This window comes from Rhinoraja longicauda, chromosome 29 (genome assembly GCF_053455715.1).
Source record: "Rhinoraja longicauda isolate Sanriku21f chromosome 29, sRhiLon1.1, whole genome shotgun sequence".
NCBI lineage: Eukaryota > Metazoa > Chordata > Chondrichthyes > Rajiformes > Arhynchobatidae > Rhinoraja > Rhinoraja longicauda.
In genome coordinates this window covers 13,851,344-13,871,515 of record NC_135981.1, presented here as the reverse complement: position 1 = coordinate 13,871,515, position 20,172 = coordinate 13,851,344, and the positions used below count along the sequence as shown (strand labels likewise).

Sequence of the window (20,172 nt, the reverse complement as noted above, 5' to 3'; positions counted from 1 at the left end):
AAAGATCTGATTTGCCACTTGTAGATTAATTGTACCCGTTCAGAAACCTCTTTGATAGCAGCCCACATCCATTGATGCTGGTGAAACCCAAGATGATTTGCTGTTGGATCTTGAAGATGTCCTTTGCAATGTCTATTGACTATAATGTATCCTCATGGAATGTCAATGTATTCACATGAACAAAGCAATATGTTGTTACTCAGTCATGCTCTGGCTCACACTATTAATACAAAATTATAATCAGAAGAGATCGCACAGAAGTCAGAGGCATAGTTAATGGAGCTGTTGCCTCACAGCTCTAGTGATCTGGGTTCAATCCTGAGCTCCAGGCATTAGTATGGTGGGGAGTATAGAATATGAGGGGAGTTGATGTGGATGTGATGAGATTATAAAATGGCACTAATGTAGGGTTGGGGTAAACGGGTGGTTGATGGGTGCTAAGGGCTGCATCTCTCTAGGATACAGTGGCCATTGCTCGAGAGATTTAAATTACGGATCATCCACAAACCAGAATTGGGACTCTGGTAGTGGGAGGATTGGAGGGCTGGAGGATGATGCAGGAGTTGGCAGGTCCATGGAGGGAAGGGAATCAAAGATAAAAATATTAACCTCAGGACACCGCTAACTAGCTGGCAATATAGCGGTAGAGTTGCTGCCTTACAGCGCCAGACACCCGGGTTCAATCTTCAGATGCTCCGGTTTCCTCCCACGCTCCAAAGACATAATGGTTTGAAGAAGGGTCTCGACCCGAAACGTCACCTATTCCTTCTCTCCCGAGATGCTGCCCGACCTGCTGAGTTACTCCAGCATTTTGTGAATAAATGATTTGTAGGTTAATTGGCTTTGGTTAAATTGTAAATTGTTCCCAGCGTATAGGATGATGCTAGTGTAGGGGGTGATCACTGGTAGGAGCAGACAGGGGGCCAAAGAGCCTGTTTCCCCATTGTATCTCTAAAGTCTAAGGTCAAAAGATCAGCTCACATTTTTCAATCTCACCACATCCACAACAATTCCCCCCATATCCTACTATTCACTTCCATACTGATGGCAATTTACAGTGGTCAATGAACCTACCAACCCACACATTTTTGTGATGTGGGAGGAAGCCAGACAACCCCGAGGAAACCCACTCTACCAAGGGTCTGAATGTCCCTCCATAAACCTCTGGACGTCGCTCACTGATTAGCTCAGCAGTCAGAATGGCCGTGGCAAGTCAGTGGAGGGGTTCGCGACTCACAAGCTTCCCTTTTCCCCCTCACACCTCCATCTCATTTTGTATTGCCTGGTGCTGGATTATATTTTCTCCTTCCATTCTTCCCAACAGAGGAGAAGAACAAACACAAAAAGGGAGGTGGGTCCCATTTTAGAGCCGCGCGCAGGCAGGGCCGAACGGTCCTCTACCATCTGACCAGCCACCTGCAAAAGCGAGACAAAAGTAAAGTCACATTGAATAACGTGAGTATCTCCCTTTTCTGTATCTGTATGAATGTTGTAATTCTACTGTGAGGCTGAATGGCAACTTCCCCTGGTGTGTCAACGATGGCTCGAGATGTCATTGTGCACTTGATGTTATTTCTAAAATGGTTCTGTTCTCATTTGGATTGTGCGACTGTGTTGAAAGAGGTAAGAAATTGGCAAGGCCTGGAAGGTAGTGTTCAAATGATTGTCATCTTGGTGAATTTTAATTAAATAATCCCAGGTTTCTTCAGGAGTCAGGGCATGGAAAGCATTCAGCATAGAACAAATAGTTCAGCACACCAAGCATCTGAGGAGGAGTCACAGCAAAGACTGGATAATTGTTGGCTGTCAAGTGGCACTCAGCTCTGTGAAACCAGGGAAATATGTGCTTGTCTTGAATAAACATTGTCAGGCATAGATTACCAAATAGCAGTAAAGCAGCTACCTAATCACTTGTGAATAATAAGCACAGAACAGAATTTATTATCCTACTCTGGCCTGTAGGGTAAGAAAATAACTGCAGATGCTGGTACAATCGAAGGTATTTATTCACAAAATGCTGGAGTAACTCAGCAGGTCAGGCAGCATCTCGGGAGAGAAGGGACGGGTGACGTTTCGGTCGAGACCCTTCTTCAGACTGAACTGTAGGGTGAGCAGTTGAATCAAGCATTTTAAAAAGAAATTATATCTTTAGTTCTGTAGAAGGGTCCCGACCCGAAACGTCACCTGTACATGTCCTCCAGTGATGCTGCCTGGCCTGTTGAGTTACCCCAGCACTTTGTGCCCTTTTGTGGGTTTTAGTTCTTGTTGTGTTCTGTTGGGGCATGCTCTTTCATTATAATCTGCTCTCCCCTAAATGTTCTTCCTATTCTTGTGTTCGTCAATGTATGTTCTTCCTTGACCTATCACCCTCACTGCGTAGCAGTCAAAGTTCATGGCGCTGCCTTACTCCAGCGCACCAGTACACATTAAACATACTGCCACTGCTCCATCTCTAATTAATCGCTGGATTTCTAAACCTAGTGAAATATACATTTTGGAGGATAAAAGGGGATTTTCACATCACAATCCCTTTGCCCATTTTCTCTGCTGTTCGTGTGACTACTGATAAATTCACAGCTGGTGGCTTTTAAGCATTGTATAATGCAGGTTGCCTCTAAAACAAGATATCTTTAGGACCATCGGAGATAGCTCAAAGAATGTCAGTTGTGGTTATAATCAGTATATTTGAGAGTAACAGGAGAGTACCATCTCATGAGTCACAAAGGGGAAACAGCATCTTGCAGCTACTGAGCTAATGCTATTAAATTGGCCTAACCCTTTGAACCTACAGTTCTGTAGGTTACAGATTTGGAATCCACACACTCTGCCACAGGTGAGGTAGGAGGTTGGTGCATGTGAGTTGGGAAGAGAGCGTTTGGTTTTGCTGAGTGGTATGCTTTCGACAAATGGGCAAGAGTCTCTTAGTCCCATTCCAACTGCTCCTTCTCCATTTCGAATAGTCATGGCCAAGGAATACTTCTGGAAGTGGGAGGTGTTCGACTTTCTCAAGAAGGCCTTGAGAATAAACGACCTCTTAACTGGCCACTCCATGTGTTGTGGGTTGGTCACTATATTTGGGAATCAGCAGGTTGTACATTAGGCTCTGACTGGGAAAGGTTACTGTTGAGTGGTCCTCAAGACCTGCAGCATGAACTTGTTTGTGCTGATATTTCTGGGGATCTTGGGGCCAGACTGGTGGGGTTAACAAAGCAGACTAGGCGGTTGTCTATCCAAGCCATTGGTATGTGTTGTGGCACTGGTGATGGGAACAACCTTACAATCTCTCACAGGCAATAATATATCCCAGCAGGTACCCATGCCTTGATCAGAATGCTATCATGAGATGTTGTGTGTGTCTCTGTGTCAAAACTGAGTGTTGATTATGTCAAGGTTGGGCTCTAAACATTGGGTCAAAAGAAGTACTGAATTGGAATTAGCTTTCCATTTTCCCTCGTTACCAGTCAAGGCATTGCCAGACTGGAACCATGGAATTACCCTGGAATTACCCCGGAAGATCAATTTGTCTGCCTTGGCGATGAATTTTTTCAAGATCAGAACAGATATTCTTATTGGCCATGTCTGCACCATTCATAGGTGGGGCATTTGTGCTCATGACCTGAGTAACCTCATTCCACATTAAAATGAGCAGAGGGTTGCAACATGTTCACTAACCCCTCAGGGGGAGTCACTGATCCCTCAGATCAACTAATTCTTCCTAGTAAAACCCATCCCATGAAGATAGTGTTCCTCTCCTTGTGTGCCTTTCCATCAACAGAACATAGGTTCTTTGACCTGTCTGTCCTCTTGCCTCAGGGCAATGCGTCATTGTCAAAGCAGCTAAGTTCCTTGATAATGATAACAGATCTGGCACAGTGGTGCACCTGATAGAGCTGTCCCAGCACTAGAGATGCGGGTTTGATCCTGACCTTGGGTGCTGTCTGTATGGGGCTTGCACATTCTCCCTGTGATTATGCGGGTTTACTCCAGGTGCTCCAGTTTCCTCCCACATCCCAATGAAGTGAGGGTTTGTAGGTTAATTAGCCTTTGTAAATTGGTTCCTCGTGTTTAACAAATGGAAGGGAAAGTGAGATAACATAAAACTATTGTGAATGGGTGATCAATGATCATCCCGGACTAGGTGGCCAAAGGGCTATGATATATGTTTCAATCAATCAATCAATCTTGGAGGATCGTGATGCTCCACATTTCTCACTGAGAGAGAGTAGAGAGGGATGGTCTTCCAGATTGGCTGTACCTTTGGCGAGCTTGATTCCTTGACCACGTCTGCGGCCCCTACCCCATCCCCACAATAGCTGAGGGAAGGCAGCTCTAAGAGGATGCTTGTGGCTTTATTTCCAGATTGAAGAATGAAGTTGGAGGGGTGACTGCCGGAGTGAGTGTAGTGGTGTAGAGGGCTAGAGAGAGGAGGGGTGCCAGACCTGGGAAAGGACAAAGACGGAAGTAAGGGGTGGAGGAAGGGAGAGTGAGGAAGGAGGTTAGAACGCAGCTGGACACAGAGGAGAAAAGATGAAGGCAAGAAGAGGATTGAGGGTGAGAGGGATGAGGGCATTGGGTGGTATTGTTCAAAGTGAGGGGTCTGAGACCATGTGTGTTGTGAATGAGTGAGTGTGTGTGTGGTGTGTGTGAAACAGAGTGTGTTCTTAATGTTGCTGTCACACATTTCCACTTTAATGTAATAACATCTTCATACACATGAATTAAATTGCATCCACTGTTTCCAAAGAAACAACCTCAGCACAACCTAGTGGTGGCCCGTGCTTTCTGGTAAAGGATCAAATGTCAGTTAACACTCAGCTGCTCAATCTGAAGCCTAAGGGTAAGGAAATCGAACACAAAGAGAAATGGACACCCAGTTTTTAACAGAGATCCCAAATGAATGTGCGATCCCAATGTATTTACTTTTCCGTTAAAATAAAATCAGCAGCAATAAAGTTGCTTTTAGAATAAAGAATTTTACATGCTTGAAATTTGTTCAGGGTTTCAAATTAGGAGCTCCTATTTTCCTAAGGGGCTGCATGAAGCTCGTCAAGGGTGAAATCACCTATTTAAATGTTCCAATGACGGGGTTATCGTGAAGTCAACTGTAGTGTGAGTCAAAGTAAGTTCCCCTTTGTTGAAATGTTCAAAGTATACTGCCTTGTGCAGCAGAGAAATCTTTACTGACTGTGCTTCCCTCCTTATCCTTAATCAAGCTTCCCGGAGCTGGAAAGATTTCTGTGGTTCTGACAGACCATCAGTTTATGCTGAGTTCATTTCTGTCACACTTTGACAGATTGCATTAGTAGGTTGTAAAGCAACGTATAATTCTCCATCAACTTCAATCAGACAGAACCAAATTGAAGAGACGCTTTGCGGTTCAAAGCAGCTTTTTTCATTAATGGCCTGAGGAATGAGTATTCTTTTTAGCCACAGCTTAACGTGTGTTTGAACCATACACACGTCTGTGATTTGAATGTATTTTAATTGTCCGGTTTTAATTTTAAATTTTATCTAGTTTGTAAAATGAAGTATATAAATAAGTTCATGAATGGCCTTTCTAACATTCTTAATAATCTTTCTATCTGAGGTCATACACAAGTTAGAGATAATATATCATTCTATTTATCAAGATTTTGGACTAATCTTTCTCTCCCTTTTGAATGACAATGATGAAATGTTTAATTTGATTAGGTCCCAGCAGAAAAATGTAGATACAAGGAACTGCAGATGCTGGTTTACAAAAAGAGATACAAAGTGCTGGAGTAACTTAGCCGGTCAGGCAGCATCCCTGGAGAACATGGACAGGTGACATTTCACATTAGATGGAATGGGTGGCGTTTCGGGTCAAGACCCTTCTTCCGAAACGTCACCCATTCCTTCTATCCAGAGAATCTGCCTGTCCCGCTGAGTTACTCCAGCATTTTGTGTCTTTTGTGTAAACCAGCATCTGCAGTTCCTTCCTACACATAGGTGACGTTTCATTTCGGGTTTGAACTGAACCCTCTTCCTTGGCTTCTCTGACTTACTCCAGAACTTTGTGTCTTTTTTTCCAACAGAAAATGCTTGATTGATATTTTAGAAAGATATCTCATGAATCTACTGTACATTAATTATGAGGCGTTTCACCAATCGCTAGTGAAATCACAATATTATTTCTGTCTGACTTTCTGCTCATAACTGCAACAGCTGTTGGGTAAACGCCTCCAGGAGTCAGGTCGATCGGCTTGTTACCCCCGAAGATACTTTTGTCGAGGAAAGTTAACTTGACATGGCTGGTTGAGTGGCATTATAACTCCTCGTCAAATACCGGAGTCGACTGACATTGGAGGAGAGCAAACTCAGACGGGGTTGCAAAACAAATGTGTGTGCAATCTAGCCATTCTGCCTTGTGCTGTGAAAGCTCCCTTTATCTGCACTCATATGTAAAAACTTAGGCACAGTAAGGGACCATTACCATGAAAGCAGGAACAGATAATAATCCTATGCCTCCCATGAGAGGAGAAATGGCCTCAATGCAAAGGAGAGATTTAAAAGTACTTCCAAACGGCCGGTGATCCTTCTTGTTCGACAGGTTACTGCCTTCATTATGAGTGGAATTAGACAGAGGTTGTGCTGGCTCGCCCTGGCAAAGTGACAGTTATTCTCTGGCACTGAACACTCTGTCCATTTAACTGTCACTCAATGAGGTGGAAGGATCTGGAAGGCACAGTATGCCTGTCAAATGTGATTTATTTATTCAAATTGGTTGAATTGTGAAAACTCTTTCTGCCTCTCCTTGCCTTTCACAAGCTCCACCTCGGCCACTGCTAACAGCATCTCACTTACTAAGAAGGTCAACATCTCCCTGCTTTCAGACAGAGGTTCAAGTCCCAATCTACTGGCCTCAGCATTAAATTCTAAGCTGTGGAAATGGTACATTACTGGGACAGCACAGTGGCACAGCAGTAGAGTTGCTCCCTCAAAGCGCCAGAGACCCGGGTTCAATCCTGACTACGGGTACTGTCTATATGGAGGTTGTACATTCTCCCTGTGACTGAGGGGTTTTTGTGGGTGCTCCAGTTTCCTCCCACACTAAAAAAGGCGTACAGGACTGTAGGCTGGCTTCAGTAAAATTGTAAATTGTCCCTAGTGTGTAGGATAGTACTGGTGTACGAGTTGATCATGGGTCGACGTGGACTCGGTGGGCCGAAGGACCTGTTTCCGCACTGTATCTCTAAAGTCTAAAAGTCTAAAGTATTGATGAGATGTTAAGTAAAGGCCCTGCCTGCCCTTTCAGGTGGTTGTATACAATCCCACAGGCTTATTTCGGGGGTGTTAGTCCCAGAGTCCTGAATAATATTTTCCACGTCAACATTCTTAACACTGGTTATCAAGCCACTGGTACATTGCAGTAGATGGTTGCTTTGCACAGACTGGCTGGTATATTCCTTACATTACAAAACTGATCAGATTTCATCAGCTATAAAGCGCTTTGGGATATGTGAAAAGAAACATGGAAATCACTGTGCAAATAAGTTTTTTTTTGTTGCATTTCTTATGTCCTTAAAAAGGCATACCTGATTTGAACCAGAAAGCAGTTGTGGAGGAGCGAGGCAGAGGAGAAGAAAATATTCTCTAGCATTGTGTAGATGGTGGAAATTAAAAATGAAAGAACAGAAGATGCTGGGATCTGAACCTGACAGTCAGTGCCTGTGGAGGAAATAGATGAGTTCTCATTTCAGGCATGGGCCCCTCATCGTGAGACCACAGGGACTGACAACCTGATTCTTGATTGGTACGGGTGTCAGCGGTTATGGGGAGAAGGCAGGAGAATGGGGTTAGGAGGAAGAGATAGACCAGCCTTGGCTGAATGGCGGGGTAGACTTGAATGGGCAGAATGGCCTAATTCTACTCCTATCACTTAGGACCTAATGACCATATAACCTGCTGCTTTCAGCAGTTTCTCTCTTCCGAGAAAACATTTATAGTAATTTCACACACGAGTCACGCCATTTAAATTACAGGCCTCAGCTGTCCAAAGCTCTTGTTTGCCATGAGTGTCTGACAGAAGGAAAGGAATAGTATCACTTTGTAATACCTCCTGTAGGTAATCACATTAAATTTGACACCTTCTGAAGGCGGACACTTTCTAGTCTTCCATCTTCTCAGGTAAACTAGAAGGGTATGGGGAGAAGGCAGGAACGGGGTACTGATTGAGAATGATCAGCCATGATCACATTGAATGGCGGTGCCGGCTCGAAGGGCCGAATGACCTCTACCTGCACCTATTGTCTATTGTCTATTGTCTATTGAGGCACATTTTTCAGAATCAATGGTTTGCAGGTTAATTGGTTTCAGTAAATTGTAAATTGTCCCTAGTGTGTAGGATAGTGCTAGTGTAATAGGTGATCACTGGTCGGCGCGGACTCGGAGGACTGAAGGGCATGTTTGCATATTGTATCTCTAAAGTCCAACTGCAAAATTGTTGCCTTAAGTGTTATGCAGAAAATAATTACCTAATTGTACATTATCACCCCTAAATAAATAAAAGAAAATTAAGTTTCTAGCACTTTTATTTTATTGACTCGGATGGTTTGAGTTAATTGGAAAGAGTTTCTGTTTGTCAATGTGTAAAAAAGGAACTGCAGATGCTGGTTTAAACTGAAGATAGACACAAAAAGCTGGAGTAACTCAGCGGGACAAGGCAGCATCTCTGGAGAGAAGGAATGGGTGACATTTCAGTTCGAGGCCCTTCTTCAGACCTGAAGAAGGGTCTCGACCCGAAAGGTCACCCATTCCTCTCCAGAAATGCTGCCTGTCCCGCTGAGTTACTCCATCTTTTTGTGTTTATCTTCTGTTTGTCAATGTTCCATTAATGTCTGGATTATGCCTGGTCACACCCCCATCATGTATGAACAAACGTTGCCTGTGAATCCTTGTAAAAACATCATGTGTGCCCTGTTTTTTTTCATCTATCTCTGCCTTGTTTGTACTGATGCTTAGCTGTGAGTGACCCCTGTTCGTTGATGTTGGTTGCTTAATTTCTCTTAATTGTTACTCCATTTGCGTGTACTCAATGGACAGGAAACTGAAAACTCCCAGTCTGCAATGTTTGTAAGTAAAACTGATCATGTATTGATAAGCTCCTGCTTGCTGCCATTCACACTTTAGTGCACAAATCATGCTGTTATACCCAGGAAGCATATTTTTAAAATAAATGTGTAATATCTACTTTGGAACTTATGGTTAAAAACTGAATCTGATTAATATATTCAGGATTAATACTTAGGCAGATAAAAATACATTTACCTTTGACAGGAAAAAAAGTCACATCATAAAACATGCAATTTATAGCAGCCCCTGGGTATAACGCTTCTTTAAAGGCATTCTTGCATAAAATCTCTTTTCAGCAAATGCCTTCATTGAATTTAGGTTTATTATGTAACATTTTGCAGACCAATTCCCATTCAAAGTGGCATCCATTGAGCAGCAATAATTAAATTGCAGCATTACCCCAGAGTTGATAGCATTGTGCCACGCTGCTGAAGGTCCCACGTTTCCTTTGGGTAGGGAGTGCCATCTATTAAGAGCAAATGATGATGAAGGAATGGAAAAGCCTTCTTAGTCAAGAACACAGAGAACTCTGAAGTAGTGGCATTATATACACCCACTGTTTTTAATAGAAGGGATCCTCATGCAAGGCTCCTCGCTGCCCAAGGGGCCTTGGTAATTTGTTGCAATGTTTCCCGTTGATGCAACAACAAGAGGTATGCTGCACTATATGCTGACATGTTCAAGATTTATTGAGAACTTGAGGGGCAACTTTTTCACCCAGAGAGTAGTGGGTACTTGAAATGAACTGCCAGAGGAGATGGTTGAGGCAGGTGCAATAACAAAATTTAAAAGACACTTGGACAGGTACAGGGATAGGAAAAGTTTAAAAGGATATGGGCCACATGCGGGCAATGAGACAAGCTTAGATAAGGCATCTTGGTCAGCATGGATGAGTTGGGCTGAAGGGCCTGTTGTATGTTTCTATGTTGTATGACTCTATGACTCTATGACCCTGACTCTATGACTAACTATTTATACAAGTTTATCCCAATTAACGTATTCAAAGAGTTTGGTCTCTTCTGCTGCACTCTAAGATGATGCTGATTGTAACCTTTGGGAGGGGGATTTTATACATGAGTGGTTACATGGATTCCCTGTACAGGGGAATTGCAGTTAATAAGGTAACATAAATGAGATAATGCCTGAGCTAGTTTGTCACTGGAACCTTTAATTTAATCCCAATTCCCAGCTCTTTTTGTGAACCTGTACTTTTCCACACTACAACTGCTTGTCTAATTCCATCTTGAATGCGATGCTTCACATCAACAATCCCTTGTTAGTCTGCATTAAAAACTGAAGGCCCTTGTGTGATTTGTTTAAAGAATATCACGTCCTGCTTGTGCAATAGCTTAAAGCAAAAATCTGAAACATTGAAAGTTGAAACTTAATGAAGCAAATTATCTTCAAGCTATATTAATTAATGTTAACAAACCAAAACAATATATAACAGACTAATGTGCTATGTGATTTTATATTGTGTTGCAGTATGATAAAATGTACTTAAAGCATGAGGTGCAATTTTTTCACTCAGAGTGGTGGGTATATGGAATGAGCTGCCAGAGGAGACAGTTGAGGTTGGTACTATTACAGTATTTAAAAGATTGTTACATACTCTGTTTTTTGTTACGCTTTCGTTCCAAACCACTCCAGGGTCTCACCCTCAATGCCTTTGTGGCCTTAACTATCCTCTAAAGTAAGCTGAAAACTTTTGGAACAACTTATTGCTTCATTAAACTACTTCAATTTCTTCTTTGGCAGAACATGTTTGAAAGTAAGCCTACTCTACCCGAGTACAAAGTGGCGTCTGTCCAGAAATCGCGCTTTATGCTCCTGCATTACAGTACCTTCAAAGCTGGCTGGGACTGGCTTATCCTGTTCGCCACGTTTTACGTCGCGGTGACCGTTCCTTTCAACGTTTGCTTTACGGAGAGCGAGGACAGCTCCTCGACTTCCCGCAGCACCACCGTCAGTGACGTTGCTGTGGAAATGCTTTTCATTTTCGGTAAGGCAAACTTCCAGTTCATTATTTCTATGCCTGGAAACACCATAGACCAAGTTTCCTTCAGGCTAAAAGAGAACAAGAGGTTGCATTTGTTCAGTTTTGCTTGAACAGTTCTTGACACATATATCTGATTTTTTTTTTTGTTGTTGCCCATTTTACTCATTTAATAATACTTCACTGCATTTCTTGATTGTGACAAATGTTCATACCCTGTAATGTTTCCATCACCCTTAAGTTGTTCAGTTGCTTGGTCATTCATTTCCCATTAATTCCATTCCCAAGCACTCTGACTGATTTGCTGGATATTACACTAATCCATACGTGGCAAACGCAATTGAAAGTGAATTTTAAAATGATCAAAGGCTATACAATATTACGTGATTCTTGAGAATTGCTTGAATAATATTGAATTATGGATTTGAGAGTCAAAAGCAGCAATGAAAATCCAGGCTCCATTTTAAGCACCGCATTTACGAACATTAGTCCCTGCCTAGAGTTCTACATCACCCTTGTTAGACCACAGTTGCAGCATGGGATCCATTCACAAATAAAAATATTTCTTCCATCGAACGTGTTCAAAGACAGGCAGCTCATTTTGTTACAAATACCTATGAGAGAGAAGCGAGTGTTACCGAACTTCTAAATTCATTGGGGTGGAACACTCTCCAAGACAGACGTAAAGCCCATCGTTTGACCTGTTTTTACAAAATGTTAAATGGTCAGCTCGACATAGATGACCACATCTACACCAAACCCAAACCTATCAGGAGTAGACGAGGGCATTCGATTCAATTTGAGATACCAGCTATCAAGACAGATGTGTATAGCAATTCATTCTTCCCTCACACAATTAAAGCATGGAATAGTCTTCACCCTACTTTAGTTATTGAACCAGACGCAACAAAATTTAAGTTAGCTGTTCTTCTCCAAGAAGCCCTTCTTGCTTAACCCCATACTCCGCCACCTCCAGTTTAAATTCCATTTGGAATATTTTGGTGGACCAAGAACCGAGATACAGCATGAAAACAGGCCCTTTGGCCCACAGAGTCTATGCCAACCTTCACACTAGTTCTATGTTATCACACTTTCTCATCCACTCCCTACATATTTGGACAATTTACTGGGGCCAATTATTCTACTAAAAAGGTACACATCTTTGGGATGTGGGAGGCAGCTGGAGCACCCGGAGGAAACCTGCATGGTCACAAGGAAAACAAGGAAACTCCACACACATAGCGCCCGAGGTCAGGATCAAACCCTGGTCTCTGCCCCTACGAGGCAGCAGCTCAACCAGCTCCACCACTGTTTTGCCCTGGTGCTTGCAACCCCAGGTTCATTTGCTCCTGCTGCAGGTTCATATATATGCACAGTAAGACCAGCGGCACTGCTCTTGTTATCATCAATGACCAGAGTGTGGTTTGGGGTTATTCCTGAACCTTTATTCTCTCAGTCGCATGGCACATGCTGCTGTACCACACTCACCATCGCGGTACCTTTCCTTTACAAAGTAAAAAAAGAAAAGCACAAGTTTCAACTGATATTTTAAATATTTCAATGTGCAATTTAACGATTTCAATACACATATACAATTAGGGTAAAGCTAAAAAACTTGCAGAGTAAATGTATTAAACACAAAAATATTCCAAATTCATTATTTTTCCATATATTTATGCAAGGAATTACAATTTATTTGCTAATTAAACATTTAAAGAATGTGAAATAAAGATTGAATTTCACGGGTATGATTCAGTTAAAAGTGAAGATATGACAGAGTCATTTTGCTAAAGTAATTTTAAATAGCCAAATCCATTATATTTTGACGTATTAATGGAAGGAATTGCTTTTCACATTCATAAAACAAGTACTCTGGGCCCTGTGACTATGTGAAACAGCAATTATGGTTTAATATGCAATTGAAAACCCAGTCCTTGTACTGCAAAATAAAATTCTTTTAGGAGTATTTAACAGAAAGAATTGTTTTGAAATACTCAAAGCTTTTGTCGCTTCGACTTATTCTCTGGTTCCTTTGGAATAATGTGTCGGACAGTACAAAAAAGATCAACAGAATAAATCCAAATTAAACCACCCATGCCCAGAAATTCCAAAGTTTCCGTCACCTTCAGGATATAATCACAGTGATTCTTTTTATTAATATAATTGCATGTGGGCTCTGATATTAAAGCGAACATTTATTACCCATTTTTAATTGTATTTGAGAAATTCCAAATGAGCTGCCGCTATGAGCAGCTGCAGTCCTTCTGGTGAGGCTGTTCCTGCCATGTTGTTTGGTTCTTCCTTAAGCAAGGCTACTGTTCAATTCATTTCTACCCCATTGCAGACATTGGACTTGTCTATAGAACTGGTGCACGACAGTGCTGAGGTCTATATTCTGCACTCTGCATCTTCCCTTTGCTCTATCCGTTGTACTTGAGTATGACAATTGTATTTATGTATGTTATATCTGATCTGATCAATACAATACAATACAATATATCTTTATTGTCATTGTACAGGGGTACAACGAGATTGGGAATGCGCCTCCCATACGATGCAATAAATTAATTAGACAGTCAGTATTAATTTAAACAACCCAATGAAACAAATGAGAACAGTTTTAAAACAGAATAAAGTGCAAGTAGATCTGTGCCGGTTCACTGTGCGATGTGACCATCCGGCTCAGCAGGACCGGCTCAGATAATAAGTAAAATAAAGCTTTTCACTGTATCTTGGTACATGTGACAATAATAAACCTAAACCTAATGATGAAGAAAGGGCAACATAGTTCAGTCAGACTTGTATGCCACTTGGAAAGGAACTACAGTTTTCACTCAGCTGTCATCCTTGTCCTTCTTAGAGCAAGAGGTTGCGGGTTTGGGTGCCTGTGGGGAATAAACAGAATGCTGAAATAGTAGCTTGGGTTCCAAGCAAATAAGCCTTTTGTCCTGGATGGTGTTGAACTTCTTAAAATGCATCAATATTACAATCACAAAATCGAGACCATTGTTTTTCCTCCTGCCATTGTTGCTCAGAGTGTGTCCTGACGTTTGCAGGAGCACTGTTCTGTCATATCTGCTGAGAGGTGTAAGAGTTGTGGCAGCTTGGTACAGCTGTACAAAGCATTCATTAGATGGCACTTAGAGTTTTGTGTACAGTTCTTTTATGTACACCACAGCGAAAATAGGGTAGCAATGGAGAGAGTGTAGGATATTGTGTAGGAAGGAACTGCAGATGCTGGTTTAAACCGAAGATGGACAGAAAATGCTGGAGTAACTCAGCGGGTCAGGCAGCATCTCTGGAGAAAAGGATTAGGTGACGTTTCGAGTTGAGACCCTTCTTCAGACTCAGGTCTAAAGAAGAGTCTCAACCCGAAACATCACCTGTTTCAAACGTCACCTGTCTGACCCGCTGAGTTACTCCAACTTTTTGTGTCTTTTCTTCACTAGGATATTGCCTGGAATGGAGGCCTGTAGTTATAAGAAGAGATTGGAAAGGCCGCATGTATTTCCACTGGAATAAAATGATGAGAGTGAATAAAATGATGCGAGGCATAGATAGGATAGACAGTCAGAATCCCTTTTCCCAGCGTGGGAATATCAAATGCTGGAGGACCAGGAGTGAAAGGGAAAGTTCTAAAGAGATTTACGATGCAATTTGTTTACCCTGCAAATGGTAGCTGGAGTGCACTGCCTGGGAAAGTGGGAGAAGCAGAAACCATCGTAACATTTAAAAGCCATTAGGTAGGCACTTGAACAGATGGGGAATAGAGGGAGTGAGACCAGTGGCAGGCAGATGACATTCATTAGATTGGCATCATGGTTGGCACAGACATGATGGGTCGAAGGATGCTTTCTTTTCCTGCACTGTTCTATATTCTAGGTCCCATTGGAATGCAAGGTGCTGAGGGCTGAGCTTATTGATGATAAAATTATAAGGAGCATATATAGCTTTATTACCAGAGCAGGGAATCTAAAACTAGAGGGTAGATGTCAAAAGTGGGAGGATAAAATTTTAAATGAGGTCTGGGTGGTAAGTTTTTCACACAGAAGGTGCTGGTTAGCCAAGACAGTAACCATTTGAGGATACTGTAACTAAATTCCCACTCGTTTTCATTGAAGCCCCACACACGCGGACTTGGGAGGCTGGATTGGTGTACATTAGCCACATTAAATCCAACCTGGTAAGCAGCCATGATCCACTGTAGTTTGCCTACCACCATAACATGTCCATGTCCCTATTCTACATTTCAAATTATTGGTGTTAACATGCAATCTTCTATGGAATCATTTGTAATTATGAAGGCTTGGTTTACACTTTATTTTCTTCATTAACAGTTCTTGCTTTATTTTCTTCATCCAACAGATATTATCCTGAACTTTCGGACCACATATGTCAGTCAGTCAGGTCAAGTAGTATACGATGCTCGATCTATCTGCATCCATTATGGAACCACATGGTTTGTTGTGGATTTAATAGCTGCATTGCCATTTGATCTACTCTATGCCTTTAACATTACTGTGGTAAGTCGCATTTAATAATTTTCTCTTTTACCAGGATCCATATGTGAGATGATTAGCTGCATTTATTCTAATAATGAGGTCTGAGCTTTTCTGGATGGATAATATGCAGAATAATATACCTAACTTGTATCCATTTTTATAACAACTTTAGTACGAAGTAGGGTCTCGACCTGAAACGTCACCCAATCCTTCTCTCAAGAGATGCTGCCTGACCCGCTGAGTTACTCCAGCATTTTGTGTCTACCTTTAGTAAAGTCATGATTGTTTATATTTATTTTGTTAGGGGGTGGGGGTGGGAGAAAAGAGGACTAAATGAGGATTAGTAAAAGTTGGGTAGAGCGTCGGCAGATGGAATTTAATTCTGATAAGTGCGGGATGATGCATTTTGGGAAGGTGGGACATTAAAGTAAGCCATAGGGCGCTAAGGAGTGTTGAAGAACAGAGGGGCCTTGCGATAGAAGTCTCTAAAAGTGGCATCACTAGTAGATAGGGTGGTGGAGAAGGCATATAACACGCTTGCCTTCATAGGTCAGGGCATAGAATATAGCAGATACAGAGTGCTGGAATAACTCAGTGGGTCAGGCAGCATCTGTGGAGAACATGTTCTCCATAGAAGATAGACACAAAATGCAGAGTAACTCAGAGGGATAGGCTGCATCTCTGGATAGAAGGAATGGGTGACATTTTGGGTCAAGACCCTTCTTCAGACTGAGTCAGGGGGAAGGAGACAGAGATAAGGAAGGTAAGGTGTGAAAATAAGACATCAAAAGAGATGTAGTTCAAGGCTAATGGTCGGTGAGTATGGAGATCGGGAGTTTTAGAGTGGGATGAAATTATAGAAATAGGAATGGAAATACTTGGAGAGATTTGAAGCCTATGAAGAAGATGTTAAATACGAGGCATTATCTTTGTGGGAACCAGTGCAGGTCAACATGCAAAGCTATAATCAGTGGTCAGACTTAGACCAAGTTAAGATAGCAGAGGGTTAAATGAGCTGTTTATGTAGGGTGGATGATGGGAGGTTAACCAGGACCGGGGTGGAAGAGTCATACATAGACAAAGGCAAGGATGTGGATATCAGAGAGCAGATGAACTTAGAAAATGGTGAGCACATTTTCACAGGTGGAAATGGACAGTCTTGTTATATATTCCAAACCTCAGCTGTGTCATTCCCAATACTATTACTGTGAATGGTCTTGTGTAGACTTAGATAGAATACCAGGTTGGAAGTGGTGGCCAGAGGCAGAAGTTGTGGCATAGACTGTGGCGGAGATAAACCGGAGGCAGCAGATTGTGCCGGAGAGCTGGAGATGTGGTGGAGCTGAGTGGCATCACATCCATTTGAAATATCCATGGATTTGAATGATACCACCAAGGAATAACATGTAGATGGGAAACGGAAGGGAGTAAAAAAAAAACGCTTGTGGGATTCCAGAGTTAGCAGTGTAAGAGTGGAAAATAAATTATTGCAAATACAATTCAAGAAAGAAGAATGGGACCAAACAAGAGCAATGCCAGTCAGCTAGAAACAAGGGAGGTGCTGGAGGGAAGACAGAGCAGCAACTGCATCATGATGTGCGGACAGGATGAGGAAGAAAGGCTTACCACAATCATGGATGCACGAAGCTGCATTGTCCGACTGATATGTGGGCCCCTCGGGTGGAGTGGTGGGAGCAGATATCTGATTGAAGGAATGGAAACATTGACATGCAGAGACATGGGCGCAGACGTCTGAAACAGCAACTGGTGGAGGACAGGCGAGAACATGGGGTGGTGTCATGATTCTCCTAAACAAGTGGATTCTTCACTCAAATCTGCTTTGGTTTGGTCCTTATGATCTATTCTGTAGTTAATACCCAATTGGATTGCTTCAATTAGACGATGGAACTAATTGTTATAAATCTGTTATGCAGACAGGCATATAATTAACAAAGTTTTAGTGCAATGATTCCATAACAATCTACTCACAAATTAAACAGAGAAGCCTGTGTTGTTTTTCCAAATTCTCTCAGGTCTGCTGCTACTGGGCCAATGCCTGGGTGGTATGACAGCAAATATGAATAAATAACCGTATGGATGCCTTCTCAGGGTGGGTCTGAAGATATGTCAGAGTGTTGCTAGATTCTGCTTTATCACATTGCCCTGGGCAGTGATATAGAGGGCAGAGTTTCTTTTTGGGGAAAACTTGTAATGTTTCAGAGGTTGAGGCAAAGGTGATCAGTGATATTAAATGTGGAAACAGGTGGCTATGTAAATGCAAGGCCATCCATGTCAGACCCAATGAGCTTCAGGTAGTTTCCAGGGATGGGAATGGTGACTGGCAAAGAGTTATGCCTCTGCTGCAATCAAAGACATTAGTTCAACCAATTCTAGATGTCAGATGAACAGTGGTGGACTGGTCCAGAAAATTGATGAGATAGGACTGAGTGTCATCAGGATTGTTTGGAACCTGATGATATATGTCCATGTGATATCACAAATCAGGTTATTTGCTGGATAACTCTTGGGAAAAGTTCGAGATCAAAAATGGATTGTGTCCCAAGAGACCTGACAGACAGGTCTGCAGAGGAAAGTGGAAACTGTACCCACTAAGGTTCTCATCCTGATGTGGCTGCATCAAGCCGAGCCTAGATCCTGGATATGCAAACACCAAGTGCCACTAGTGCGAAGTTCTACCTGTTCCTGGTGTTGTGAGGGATGGGCCAGGACATGTAACCATGGAGCGTTCCCTTAGTTGTCTCCTCCACCTTGCAGTAAGAGTTCTGCACAAAATATCTTTGCTCACCAATTACCTGCATGGATTGTCCTGGAAGTTCGACAAGAGAAGTAGATGGTGGATTCTATTGGATGGTTAGCCCAGTCAAGATACTGGTCCTTGTCCTGGTTTTGAGTTCATCAGGACAAGATGTCCAAGGATCATGGCTTTAGGGAGTATTGGTGGCCGAGGCATAGACTCTGGGCTTTTACTATTCACTCACAAGATGTAGAAATTGCTCACGATACCTACATTTATCTTCCATCCCTAATTTTCCCCAAAGTGAGCTGGCGGTTACGGATAGAAGATCAGCAAATTGTGAAGCCAGAGGAAGAAATGTAGGTGGAAGGTGAGGGGGAAGGGGAGAAATTAGTGCAGGTCCAGGTAGGGTCCAGGAAGATGGCTCAAAGAAATGTCACTATCAGATTTACTCTCCACATGTGATGGACCAATAAATTCTTCCCACTCCTTCTTGTTCTATTTTGTAAGCACCAATGTTTGCCGTTTTAATGATCGGATCATTTAATTACTCAACGCAAATGCCATGCATCTTGTGCGAAGGCCAATTCAAAAGTCATCCAAAAGTAAACATCGGCTGCTCTGGTTTGTTTTCCAGACCTCTCTGGTTCACTTGTTGAAGACTGTGCGTCTGTTACGACTGCTGCGGTTGTTCCAAAAGCTTGACCGTTATTCTCAGTACAGCGCCATGGTCCTAACACTGCTCATGTCAATGTTTGCTCTGCTCGCTCACTGGATGGCCTGCATCTGGTACGTCATTGGAAGGAGGGAGATGGAAATGAACGATCCGCAAACCTGGGACATTGGTAAGTCCAGGCCAAGCTTTACTCATATAGGTATATCCTTGGACTTAACCTGCCTAAATATTTATCCATTGAAGATCTTGATGCCGCTATCCAGTGCTCACTGTTAATGTTTAGTTTTACCTTCTTCAATATTACATCCAGTTTATTCTCCTTGGGACACATCAGAATGTATCGGTATTCTATTAATCCGATGCTTTCCGTGATATTACCTCAGAAATGCAGTGTCATGTAACATAAATGAATTATTTATTCCAAGTTTTACAAGATTTCCTCCAGTGTTAATGTCTCAGCAAATTTATTTCATGCTTTTAAATCAGCTTTAATGAAAATTAACATAGTTTAATGGACTGTTGATTGTCGGCATGTTAGGGTCCTGAAGGGTACTGAAACTTGTATTGTTGAAAGAAACACCTGGGCCTAATTGTACATGCCTTCCCCATCAACGTTTATGTACTGATTTGAAATATGATCACTGGAAGAGTTAGGTTGTTGTTGAAAGCCTCTTCTGAGCCATGCTGTGGCTCAGAAGAGCTTTAACCTGGCACTTGGAACAACCTTCTTTCTGTTAGGATATCAACAATTTCACAATGCTGCACCAGATTCAGTCGGAATGGAGTTAAGGTGCAATGATCCTCTAGGACACTGGTGACGAATAATAATTAAATATTCATGTGTAGATTTATCAGCTAATGTCATTAAAACCAAGCAAAATCTGGATTTCACTTCCTCTAGTGTCAAGGAAAGTACTATGCAAACAAGCCTTTGTGTCACGGGATAGGCACTAAAAGCTGGAGTAACTCAATGGATCAGACAGTATCTCTGGAGAAAAGGAATAGGTGACGTTTCGGGTCGCCTTCAGTGTCACTGGTATTGTTTTAAGATAGGAGAGGTTTTTGTTCTTGTTGACCTTTGAGGTTCTTGCTAGGAGCCTTTCATTGACCTTGGGAAGACATGGAGGTATAACCTAGAGGTATAACTGCA

General features: G+C 42.2%; 1 protein-coding gene across 1 annotated transcript in view; it reads left to right on the top strand.

Moving 5' to 3' along the window:
• Positions 1-20,172, top strand: part of LOC144607765 (voltage-gated delayed rectifier potassium channel KCNH8-like) — a 78,334-nt gene that overhangs the window by 37,091 nt on the left and 21,071 nt on the right. The window contains exons 4-7 of the mRNA XM_078424820.1: positions 1,325-1,455; positions 10,852-11,095; positions 15,455-15,612; positions 18,984-19,191. Coding sequence (XP_078280946.1) covers positions 1,325-1,455; positions 10,852-11,095; positions 15,455-15,612; positions 18,984-19,191 — 741 coding nt within the window. The remainder of the gene's footprint in view (positions 1-1,324; positions 1,456-10,851; positions 11,096-15,454; positions 15,613-18,983; positions 19,192-20,172) is intronic.